Source organism: Acinonyx jubatus, chromosome B1 (assembly GCF_027475565.1).
Source record: "Acinonyx jubatus isolate Ajub_Pintada_27869175 chromosome B1, VMU_Ajub_asm_v1.0, whole genome shotgun sequence".
NCBI classification, from domain to species: Eukaryota; Metazoa; Chordata; class Mammalia; order Carnivora; family Felidae; genus Acinonyx; species Acinonyx jubatus.
The window spans coordinates 133101608-133114966 of NC_069382.1; the positions used below are offsets into that span (position 1 = coordinate 133101608).

The 13359-nt window shown below is 34.3% G+C and overlaps 1 protein-coding gene across 1 annotated transcript in view; it reads right to left on the reverse strand.

Annotated features, from left to right (window-relative positions):
- Window positions 1–13359, reverse strand: part of CDS1 (CDP-diacylglycerol synthase 1) — a 70875-nt gene that overhangs the window by 14523 nt on the left and 42993 nt on the right. The window contains exons 6-8 of the mRNA XM_015079532.3: window positions 4597–4655; window positions 2857–2939; window positions 1495–1582 (exon numbers count right to left, since the gene is read on the reverse strand). Coding sequence (XP_014935018.2) covers window positions 1495–1582; window positions 2857–2939; window positions 4597–4655 — 230 coding nt within the window. The remainder of the gene's footprint in view (window positions 1–1494; window positions 1583–2856; window positions 2940–4596; window positions 4656–13359) is intronic.

The following is a 13359-nucleotide window of genomic DNA, read 5'->3' on the forward strand; positions in this document are numbered from 1 at the left end:
TACCTGATCTCTTTATAGACCTTTTGTCCAAATGATGTTCATAAAACCCAAAGCCAAAGTGTTGACAGAAATGGTTTCTTGACAAATCTGATAACAATTCTGCCACAGAGACAATTTCCTAGGATGATTCAGTATTACTGTCATGAAGTAGTTGACTCAAATTCAAAAGTGCCTGTTGATTATTTTAAAAATGACTTCTCAAATTAAATTGACCTATATAAAACTGATTTAGGGGTTAACTTGCTTAATCACATATGGGTATATTATACAACTAATCCAGCCTGGTAAATTCACTAGAAATCTGTGTCCAAAATCAAATAGTAAGATTCCTCTACAACCATAACAGCCTCTCTGAAGGCTTTCTAAGCCAAAAACTTATCTGGTACAGAAGTCTTGAATATTTAATCACTTGCCCTGATGCTGCAGCAGCTTTAGAAACTTTTAAAAATATATATATACCTTGCTTGCTGTATCCCTCCCTATAGCTCAGCCTGATGCTGTATGCTGCTGGACTCTTACATGGGGAAGAACTTACGGAAGACTTTTAAAGGACAGGCACATCCATGTGTTCCTCTGGGAACACTTAAGCTACTCTTGTATCATTCTTAACAAACAGGTTTTGTATCTGCACAATTGTCCCAGTCCCTCCAAACTGCCTTCATACAGTAACATCAAAATAGCCAACCAAAATATTCGTGGGGATATTATTAAAGACTTTGCATAATACATGAATGGGGAGAACCCTATCTAAAGCCCCAACACGAAAAGTTTGTTTAAAGGTAATCAGTTCTAGTAAAAGGTCTATTTTTCCATGAGGAATCAGTTTGTTTCTTTCTTCCCCAAAATGAGCACTGTATAATTCATTAATTCATTTCTTTCTTTGCCTCCACTGAATGTAAGCAGAACCAAATCTAAGGCAAAACACATGGTCTTTTCACATGTATTTTCCTTTCCCTTATCTTAACCTTTCCTTATTACATGCATTATCAGTATTTTATTGTAGGGCCTCAAATTTTTTCAAAATAAGCTTGGGTGTAAAAGTCTTACAAATGGACAGGACTATGGGAAGGTGATGAAGTGTACACTTTTAAAAAAAATTTGGTAAAGGAGGTGATAGAGGAGACAGTGACAGAGGAGAGCAGAGTCTAGGAAAGGCTTGTTTGTAGGGTTGCTGGGGAATGAAGAAAGAAGAATTGCACTATAGCTAACAGAAAGAAACCAGCAGAAAGATGAAATGAGCCTTCTTCACAAGACAGAGGACAAATGATGGAGTCAGGTCCTTACGGAGGAGCTAACAGGTTATCTAAGAATCCACATGGAATCACTGGGAAACATGGCTCACTGCCTCTACACTATGGCTGTTAAACACAGCTAAGGAAAATCAAAGCACCTCAGAAATAAAAATGTGCAACAGCACCAAATTGTTGGAGATCTTCTCCAGTGGCTAATCTTTAAGGTTATGGTAATGGCTTCCTTGTGATGTTGTTCCATTACCTTAATTAATGGAGTCCTCCCAAAAAAAAATCCAAAAAGGTAAGCAGTTATGTCATTGCAAATAACACTTGATATTGGAACAAGGAACCTTAAAAAAAATCAGAAAAAAGTCCATATGATTAAGTGGCAAACATTTATATAGGTTTATGACTCATATTGAACCAATGCAATAGCCCTTTGGATTATATTGCAGTCTCATCCAGAACATAACACTTGCCAAAACATTAGTAGAAACAATAAGTATCAAGTAAATTTTCCCATTAAGCAATTCAGCAGAGCAAAATCTATAAATAAACTAACATACCAGGAGAATATTGCTAAGGAAAATATTAAATAATCAATTTAATTTTAATATTAAGCAATCCATTTCTATAGCTATAAACTTTCAAATTTTACTTTTATGAGGAACAAGTTATAAATAGAACAAAGAATTTAAAAAGCGGTCTTTCAAAATGGAAATAAGTCATCTGTTTAGACACAGTATAATCTTCATAAATTTATACCAAGCTCTTAATAAAAATTCTTTTTCAGGAATAATTATCAATTTCAATTCTATCTTAGCCTATAGTTACATTAAACCCTACTAATTGTACAGAACCTACTAATTTCAGTAACTGCTCCCCATCAATTAAAAGTCTGCATATGGAAGACAATCTTTGTTATACACACATCTCAGTATAAACAAATTAAAACACAGAGCTGTGAAGGGTTTTATCTTGACAAAACCTATCAACTCTAAAAGATTTTAATTAATGGACTTAAAAGAACGCAGGGAAAATATGGTCAGATTTCTTAAAGCGTAAGTTTTTCTCCACTCTGATTTTTAACTAATAACTTTCATAATTTTAAACAAAAATGCTTTCTGAATCTGCAAGGCACTGCTATGTAGCAAGTAACTCCATCTGAAATCTGGACACCTATTCCTGTGTAAAGGCAGAGTAAAACCTACCCAACTTTCACCCAGAGAAAATACATTGCCAGCATTCTGTTTGCTGACAAGCAAACATTCATGTACTTTTTGCATTCCACAAAAATAATATACTCTTTTTAAAGTCTATGTGTGCTTTGTAAAAAGGCACACTAAGGTGCAGTAACACCTGAAAATGTTAATTAATTGTGGGATCTTTTAGGAAGACTTCCTGCATTTTATTTGGAACCCGAATAAGAAGGGTTTTCAAGTTGTTAACAAAGCATTTGTCTTCAGGTGTCAAATGGTAAGCAAAACTCAGGAAGACATTTTAATGAAATAGAGCAACAACAGAGAGCACATTTTAGTAGAAATCTGAAAGACACTGTCCAATGTGAAAGAGCTTTAAAAAGGCTAGGATATAAATACAAAGCAGCATAACACTGTCCCCTTACCATATCATGCCTTCAAACAGATTTTGGATGACAAGATGTGACTGGGTAACTGTTATCAGTAAAGTGACATGAGTCCATGCAAACTGTTAATAGCCCAAGAACAAAACAATTAGTGAACACAACTCATCAGTGCAGCCCTGGAGCAATAGCAATTTTGAAACACAAGTTTCTAGCATGACTTTCAGTCAAATTTTAAAAGGTAGAGTCATACAGAATAAATGCTGTTAGTAAATTATATTCATTTTGGTTCCTACTGGAACCTTAAAACCATGAAGACATTTAACAAAGTAATCTTAATTCATACACAAATAGAAAGCTAACAGTATTGATACACTACTAAATTTAAAAACATATACAAAATATACAATAATCTTGAGTCATTAGTTAAAATGATAATGAGAAAGTTATGGTGGTTGTTTCAGAATTTAGAGAGAAACATTTTCCTTGGCATTCTGCAGTTATTAAAAATGCTAAAAATGATTTTTCTTTCAGAATTCACTATGGTAGCTTTTTCCCATTAGGAGTTATTTCTGACTTCAAATAACTCAAACCAGCAGGGACCAATTACCCTTAAGTGCCAGCTCTTCATTCTCGAAAACTGGTCTTCACAGCACTATTCAATGACAGTATTTGATTTCAGATTTTCAAAGACTTGTGTGTCTCATCAAGTCCATCTAGCCTGAGAAATGTCACTTTAGTAATTTTTAGCATCATCAGTATGAGGACAATATGAATGAAAAAAACTAATGTTTCTATATGTTTGTCTTACAATTTTGACTAGAATTTATAAAATGTTCATAATTCTTAATATTTTGATTTATTCATAACTTATTTCCCAATTTGGCAAATAATATATTAGTTGTTTTGTTTTTTATCTGTATAAAAGATCCAATTCTTTTTATCCTGGTTTCTTCAAAATGTGTATTTAATTTTTTTCAGTAGGCACCATTTATATTTTCATAGCACATTCTATTATTTCTAACTTGTCTTGATGATTTCTAGATTCTTATGGAGAATTTTAATCTCCTCTCAAGATCCCCAGAAATTAGAAATGTAAGAAATTCTAGTTTCCCAGTGAAGATGCTCAATAGAATGTCCTAATGGGGAAAAGCAAAGCATAAAGAATAGGAAATATATCCAAATCCAAAATAAGCCTAACACATAAATTCACAGATTTAAATACTATATTTTGCATTTTACAATCTTATAATTAGCCAGCTTTTAAGAAAATAAGTTCATAATGCACAGTGATAAATTTCATTAAACACTGAACATACTTCAATGATACAGTGCAAAAAAAACACCTTAGGGCAAAAAGAATTATGCAATCAACTGTGTGACTAACCACAACTACCAAGAAAATATATGTTCTGTTCTCTTTATGCTCAGGCTAACAACAAATAAACATAAAGATACTTTCTCTAGAAAAACATGGTATGTGTTTTCCTTACACTGTTCAGGAGACTATGAACATGCTTCAAATATTTGATTTTCATTTTATAGGCTTTGAAAATATTCAAAGAAAGAGTTTGGGAAACTTTGAAAACAGTTAAAATTTTTAAACCTTCAAAAACTTTACAACTTAAACCTTTTGTATTTAATAGTCAACCAAAACTGAAATGCCCCCACATTAGGCAAAACACCAACTAGCAGATTAGATCTACTCACTACAGAAAAAAAAAATTAAAGGTGAGTGTTTTTATTATATACAGTGACTACAGAATAATAGTTAATACAGACCATATAAAACTGCAGACGATAATGTTTCTTCACCAAGCTCAGCACAAACATGCAGAAACCTGTTCAAGAACAAAACACATGCGCTTGTGCAATTTGTTACAAAACGTAAGATTCACGGAGCTCAAATAAGCCAATTTTCTGAACCACTTCTAGATATAGTTTAGCACTTACTCATAGGTCACCTCTCCTACTCATATTAAGCATTTTATTTTTTTATTTTTATTTTTATTTTTATTTTTTTAGGTAGGTTTCACATCCAGTTTGGAGCCCAATGTGGGTCTTGAACTAAATGAAGGCCCTGAGCTCAATACCTGAGCTGAGATCAGGAGTCCGACACATAACCTACTGAGCCATCCAGGTGCCCCTTATAATAAGCATTTTAAATAAAAGCTTCTTGAGTGAAATGATCTTGTATTCTCCAAAATGCCTACTATATTCCATGACATAAATTCAATAAACATCCCCTGCATTAAGAGAATTAGTCTCTTGCAAATATGTGAACATGAAAAAACAGATCTTGAATTTCGGCTGAATAAAAGTCATCTGTGTAGAGAGAAACAAAGTTACCTCCAAGGGAAAACCTATAAGGCTATCAGCTGATTTTTCAGCAGGAACTTTGCAGGCCAGAAGGGAGTGGCATGACATATTCAACGTGCTGAAAGGAAAAATCATACAACCAAGAATACTCTATCTGGCAAGTATATCATTTAAATTTAAAGAAAAGATAAAGAGTTTCCCAAACAGAAGATAAAAGAGTCTTACAAGAAGTATTAAAGGGGCCTCCTTAAGTAGAAAAGATATTGCCATAAGTAAACATAAGAAAATTATGAATAAAAAGGTGTAAAATATGATCACATACATATAATACATGGGGGGAGTAAAAAAAAAAAAGGAAAAGAAAAGGTGTTTGTTTCTTTTTCTGTTGTTTTTTTTTTTAAAGAATGTGTTTGAACTTAAATGACCATTAAATTAATGTAGACTGCTACTTAGGATGTTATATATGAATCTCATGATAACCACAAACTTAAGATCTGTAATCAACACAGTAAACAAAGAGAAAGAAAGTCAAACATAAGACTATTGAAACTTATCAATCACAAAGAAGGAGAGCAAGAAGGAATAGGGAAGAAATACAAAAACAGTCAGAAAACAAGTAATAAAATGGCAATATCTATCAACAATTACTTTAAATGTAAATGGCCTAAATGTTCCAATCAAAAGACATAGGATGACAGAATGTATAAAGAAAAGAGGCCCATCTGTGTGCTGCTTACGAGCGATTCACCTCAGATCTAAAGATACATATGGGGGAGGTGCCTGGGTAGCTCAGTCATTTAAGCATCCGACTCTTGATTTAGGCTCAGGTCATGATCTTCTGGTTTGTAGGATCAAGATCCATGTCAGAGTCTGTGCTGACAGTGCAGAGCCTGCTTGGGACTCTCTCTCCCTCTCTGTCTGCTTCTCCCCCACTCATTCTCTCTCAAAATAAATAAACATAAAAAAAAAAAATAAAGACACATACAGACTGAAAGGGAAGAGATGGGAAAACATCTAACATGCAAACATAAGTGGGGAAAAAAAAAGCCAGCATAGCAATACTTATATCAAAAAAAGTAGACTTTAAAACAAAGAATGTAACAAGAGACAGAGAAGGGCATTATATAATGATAAAGAGGTCAATCCAACATGAGGATATACCAATTATAAACATCTATAGACCTAACACTGGAGCACCTAAAGCAAATATTAATGGACACAAAGGGAAAAATTGATGGTAATTCAATAATATTGAAGGACTTTAACACACCAGTTACATCAATGGATAGATCATCCAGGCAGAAAATCAACAAAGGAAACAGTGCCTTTGAACGACACATGGGACCAGATAGACATAAGAGATACATACAGAACATTCCATCTAAAAACAACAGAATACACATTCTTTTTAAGTGCACTTGGAACCTCTCCAGAATAGAGCACATATTAGGCCACAAAACAAACCTCAATAAATTTAAGAAGACTGAGACCATGTATCTTTTCCAATCACAATGGTATGAAACTAGAAGTAAATCACAAGGAAAAAATGGAAACAACACAAACATATGGAGGCTAAACAATATGACCCTAACAACTAATGGGCCAAAGGAAATCAAAGAAGAAATTAAAAAAAAAATACATGGAGACAAATGAAAATGAAAACACAATGATCCAAAATGTTTGGAACACAGTGAAAGTAGTTCTAAGAGGAAAATACATAGTGATAAGCGGCTACCTCAAGAAAGAAGAAAGCTCAAATAAATAACCTAACCTTCACCTAAAGGAACTAGAAGAAGAACAAGCAAAGCCCAAGGTGAGTAGGAAAAAAGAAAACAATAAAGAGCAGAGCAGAAATAAATGACATAGAGACTAAAAACCACAGTAGAAAAAAAAGTCAGTGAAACCAAGAACTGGTTCTTTGAAAAAATAAACAAAATTAAGATACATCCTTAGCCAGACTCATAAAGAAAAAAAAGAGAAAAGACCCAAATACATACAATCAGAAACAAGAGAGGAGTAACAGCTAAAACTAGAGAAACACAAAGGATTATAAGAGAATACTATGAAAAATTATATGTCAACGAATAAGACAATCTAGAAGAAATGGATAGATGAAATGGATAAATTTCTAGAAATACACAATCTTCTAAAACTAAACAGGAAGAAATAGAAAATCTAAAGAAACTGATTATAAGAAATTGAATCACTAGTAAAAAACTACCAAAAAATTAAAGTTCTGGACTAGACAGACTCACATTCAGAAAACATTTAATACCTATTCTCCTCAAACTATTTCAAAAAATAGAAGAAAAATGTCCAAATATATTCTACAAAGCCAGCATTACCCTTACACAAAAATCAGACAAAGACATCACACAAAAAAACCAAAAACTACAGGCCAACATTCCTGAACACAGATGCAAAAATCCCCAATAAAATATTAGCAAACCACATACAACAACAATACATTATAAAGATTCACCAGGATCAAGGGGGATTTATTACAGAAATGCAAGGATGGTTCAATAGTAACTAATCAACCAACAAGATATACACCACCATCAATAAAATGAAGGACAAAAATCATACGATCATCTCAATAGTTGCAAAGCATTTGACAAAATCCAACATCCATTAATGATAAAGTCTCAACAAAGTAGGGTTAGAGTATGTATGTGTACACACACACACACACAAACACACACACCCTACAGCTAACATCACACTCAATGGTGAAAAACTGTGAGTTTTTCCTCTAAGATCACAAACAAGACAAGGATGTCCATGCTCCCCACTTTTATTCAACATGGTACTGGAAGTCCAAGCCACAGCAATCAGACAAGAAAAAGAAAGAAGAGGCATCCATATTGGTTAAGAGGTTAAACGGGGATCAAGACATGATACTACATACAAGAGATCCTAAAGACCCCACCCAAATACTACCAGAAGTAATAAATGAATTCAGTAAAGTTACAGGATATTAAATTAATGCCTAGAAATCAATAGTGTTTCTATCCACTAATAATAAAGTAGCAGAAAAAGAAATTAAGAAAACAAGACCATTTACAGTTGCACCAGAAAGAATAAAATACCTAGAAATAAATTTAACCAAAGATGTGAAAGACCTGTACTCTGAAAATTATAACCACTGATGAAAATAACTGAAGATAACACAAACAAATGTAAAGATATTCCATGCTCATGGATCATAATTCATATTATTAAAATGTCCATATTACCCCAATCAATCTACAGATTCAATGCAATTCCTAACAAAATACCAAAATACCAAGCATTCTTCGCAGAACTGGAACAAATAGTACTAAAATTTGTATGGAACCTCAAAAGACCCCAAATAGCCAAAGTAATCTTGAGGGGGGGAAAAAAAAAGGCTGGAGGTATCATACTCCCAGGTTTCAAGATATACTATACAAAGCCGCAGTAATCAAAACGGTATAGCACTGACACAAAAACAGACATATAGATCAATGGAACAGAATAGGGACACCAGAAATAAATTCCTGATTATATGGTCAATTAATCTATGACAAAGGAAGCAAACATATAAAATGGGAAAAAGATAGTCTCTTCAATAAACAGATCTGGGAAAAATTGGACATGCAAACATGCAAAAGAAACTAGACCATTTCTTAACACCATACACAAAAATAAACTCAAAATGGATTTAAGACCTAAATGTGAGACCTGAAATCATAAAAATCCTAGAAGAAAGCACAGGCAGTAACTTCTCTGACATCAGCCATAGCAATATTTTTCTAGATGTGTCTCCTAAGGCAAGGGAAACAAAAGCAAAAGTAAACTACTGGGACTACCAAACAAAAAGTTTTTGTACAGCAAAGGATACCATCAGCAATATAAAAGGAGACCTACTGAATGGGAAAAGATATTTGCAAATGATTTATCCAATAAAGGGTTAGTATCCAAAATATATAAAGAACTTCTACAACTCAACACCAAAAGAACACAAACAATCCAATTAAAAAAATTCAGGACCTGAACAGACATTTTTCTAACACACTGAAAAAGTGCTCAACGTAACTAATAATCGGGGAAATGCAAATCAAAACCACAACAAGCTATCGCCTCATACCCATTAGAATGGCTCAAATTAAAAAGACAAGAAATAACAAGCACTGGCAAGTATATGGAGAAAAAGAAACCCTCATACACTGTTGATGGGAGTATAAATTGTTACAGCCACTGTCTAAAACAGTATGAAGGTTCCTCAAAAAATTAAAAATAGGAATACCACATGAATCAAAAATTCCACTAATGGGTATTTACCCAAAGAAAACAAAGACACTAATTTGAAAAGATACATGCACCCTATGTTTATGGCAGCATTATTTACAATAGCCAAGACATGGAAGGAACATAAGTGTCCATCAATAGACAGGTTAGGAATATGTGGCAATGTGGCTATATACGTGTGTACACACACACAGACACACACAGGAATATTACTCGGCCATAAAAAGGATGAGCTCTACCCACTGCAACAACATGGATAGACCTAGAGTATTATGGTAAGTGAAATAAGTCAGAGGAAGACAAATGCCATATAATTATATTCATATGTGGAATCTAACAACAACAAATGAGTAAATAAGCAAAAACCCAGAATCTGACCTACAAATACAGAAAATAAATTGACAGTTAATAGAAGGAAGGTGGTGGGAGAATGGGCAAAGTGTGTGAAGGTGGGTGGGAGATACAGGCTTCCACTCATGGCATGAGTAAGTCACAGGAATAAAAGGCACAGCATAAGAAATATAGTCAGTGATATTGTAATAGCATTGTATGGTGACAAATGGTAGCTATACTTGTGGTGAGCATAGCATAGGATATAAACTTATCAAATCACTTTGTTGTACACCTGAAACTAATATAATATTGTGTGTCAACTATATTAAAAAAACACAAAGTATCATTATGAAAAAAAAAAACGTACTTGCTTTATCAGTCCATCAGGTGTATGTACAGAATGTTATAATCTCTACATAAGACCAAAAATTAATACTAATTATATGGCAGCTAACATCTACTGAACACTTATTACGTTTCAGGCTCTCATTTAAGCATTTTACAAATATCACCTCATTTAATGCTTCTAACGTCCCTATGATGGTAAGTATCTATTATTATCTTCATTTTATGTATGAAGAAAAATGCATAAAGGACTTTATTAACTGTCTGAAAATCACAGGGCTACAAAACATTTAAACCCTCAGATCCTATGGACTCTGAAGAGCCATGTGGCTCCATAAATCCTTATTAGTAAGATTCAGGTTAAGAATGACTTGAAACTTCTCAGAACCATATTATAACTGTAGTAAAACATAATATTCTTAATAATTTAAAGATTTACAAGCAGCAAATGTGTTTGGGTTTATGTTTATATCCCACAAATTTATTACAATAATATTTTACTAAATAAAAATTATACCTAATTCAGTGAAATAATCATATACAAAATAAGGAGACGCAACGGGAAGCACTTTTTGCCTAAGGTATCAGTAAACTTCTAAAGAGAAATATTCCTTTACAGAAGTAGATATTGCAAATATATAAATTAAGTTTAACTTCAGTTAAGCGCCATCCATGCATTCTATTCTACGATATCCTTACTGTGAGTTCCCCAAGATAGAAAACGAATTGTCAGGTAATCTATCCCATATGAAATAAACACTAGCTTTCATATATCTAAGTTATATTTACCAAGGCCATTCTACCTACTAGAGCAACCAAGGTGGATACTACACTGACCAGAGTAAATAATCAACCAGCAGCTTCCTTTAGCTATTTTTTGAAAGCTAATTCGAAATGTCAGTGTAAAGGAAAATGACAAAGGAAGAAAATACATACTGGCTCCCAGATCCTATCTCACCTCCTATGTGTCACCTATGGAGTTAATGTGACTGACTGAACTGCAAGATAAACATGGGAACATTTTCAAATGGAAGCACAACTGAAAGCCCTAGGTCACTTTCTTGAGACAAAGAAAGAAACTGGGAGGAGGTACAGATTAAAACATGAAATTCACGGCTTTGAAATCACCAGTAGCATAAAGAACCTCTTTAGTAATTATTATTGCTTTTAAGATTTTATTCTGTAACAGGTAGACTTATTTTGTGGCTCAAGTAACAATGCAATTTCTGTGCTGTTTTATGCTATTGGTTCACAGTTAGAGGCAAATGTAAACTGGACGTGGTGTAGAGGCTAATGGGGTAAGAGCTGAGCAGAGACAAGACAGACGTTTCTGGAAGCTCTACTTCTGTCCAAACGGACCCCTCTGACTCTCCCAGCACAACCGTGGGAACTTCTCAACATCATTAACTGTGAATTATTGCCTCACAAATACCACTCTCACATGTATGGTTTTCTCATTTTTGAGATCATATAACACCATTCACCCTTAAGCATTTCTTCAAACAAAATCACTAAGAGAATTATTCAATATTTTCCTAATGGTGATTTTATCTAAGACAGTCTTGGTAACTCACTTTTACCTGGTCCAATTTCACTGTTAAATCACCAGTAACATGCAGCTTTTTATGGTGCTTTAATAAAGGCTATAATTGTCTGACTCTTAAGATACATTAAGATAATAAAATTTTCTGAATTTGGCGAGGGTATATTTTCCTAAAATATCTAAGGAATATTATTTTTAAAGAACAATCTGGAAAAGAAACACATAAATTTATTTTTTCATACACAACCATAAAGCTATGTGTACGTTTTATGCTTAAATGTGTAAAAATACATTATACTGGGGTGCCTGGGGTGGCTCAGTTAGTTAAGCATCCAACTTTGGCTCAAGTCATGATCTCACAGTTTGTGGGTTCGAGCTCCTCATTGGGCTCTGTACTGACAGCTCAGAGCCTGAAACCTGCTTCAGATTCTGTGTCTCCCTCTCTCTCTGCCCCTCCCCTGCTTGCACTCTCTCAAAAATAAATAAAAACGTTTTTAAAAATTTAATAAAAAATACATTATCCTGTATTTCAATAAACCTATGGAAAGCATAACTTTGTCCATTTGGATACATAGTTTTACTTTTTTTTCCTAATTAATAAACAATATCTGAATGGTCACATCTCCAATTAAAAATAGGATTTCTTGGGGCATGGTTCATGGGTTTGAGCCCCACATCGGGCTCTGTGCTGACAGCTTGGAGCCTGGAGCCTGCTTTTTGTTTTGTTTTGTTTTTAATTTTGTTTTTAATGTTTATTTTTTTAATTTATTTTTTTTAATATGAAATTTATTGTCAAATTGGTTTCCATACAACACCCAGTGCTCATCCCAACAGGTGCCCTCCTCAATACCCATCACCCACCCTCCCCTCCCTCCCACCCCCCATCAACCCTCAGTTTGTTCTCAGTTTTTAAGAGTCTCTTATGTTTTGGCTCCCTCCCTCTCTAACCTTTTTTTTTTTCTCTTCCCCTCCGCCATGGTCTTCTGTTAAGTTTCTCAGGATGCACACAAGAGCAAAAACATATGGTATCTGTCTTTCTCTGTATGACTTATTTCACTTAGCATAACACTCTCCAGTTCCATCCACGTTGCTACAAAAGGCCATATTTCATTCTTTCTCATTGCCACGTAGTACTCCATTCTGTATATAAACCACAATTTCTTTATCCATTCATCAGTTGATGGAAATTTAGGCTCTTTCCATAATTTGGCTATTGTTGAAAGTGCTGCTATAAACATTGGGGTACAAGTGCCCCTATGCATCAGCACTCCTGTATCCCTTGGGTAAATTCCCAGCAGTGCTACTGCTGGGTCATAGGGTAGATCTATTTTTAATTTTTTGAGGAACCTCCACACTGTTTTCTAGAGCGGCTGCATCAGTTTGCATTCCCACCAACAGTGCAAGAGGGTTCCTGTTTCTCCACATCCTCGCCAGCATCTAGTCTCCTGATTTGTTCATTGTAGCCACTTTTAATGTTTATTTTTGAGAGAGACAGAGCATGAGTAGGAAAGAGGCATAGAGTAAGGGAGACACAGAACCTGAAGCAGGCTCCAGGCTCTTCTCTGTAAAGAGCCTGACAGGGGGCTCCAAACCATGAACAGTGAGATCAGCACCCAAGCCAAAGTCGGACACTTAACAGACTGAGCCATCCAGGCACCCCTATAATTATGTTTAATTACTACTACTGGTCAGCATTTATGTACATAGCACTGCACCTAGTTTTGTCCATACAA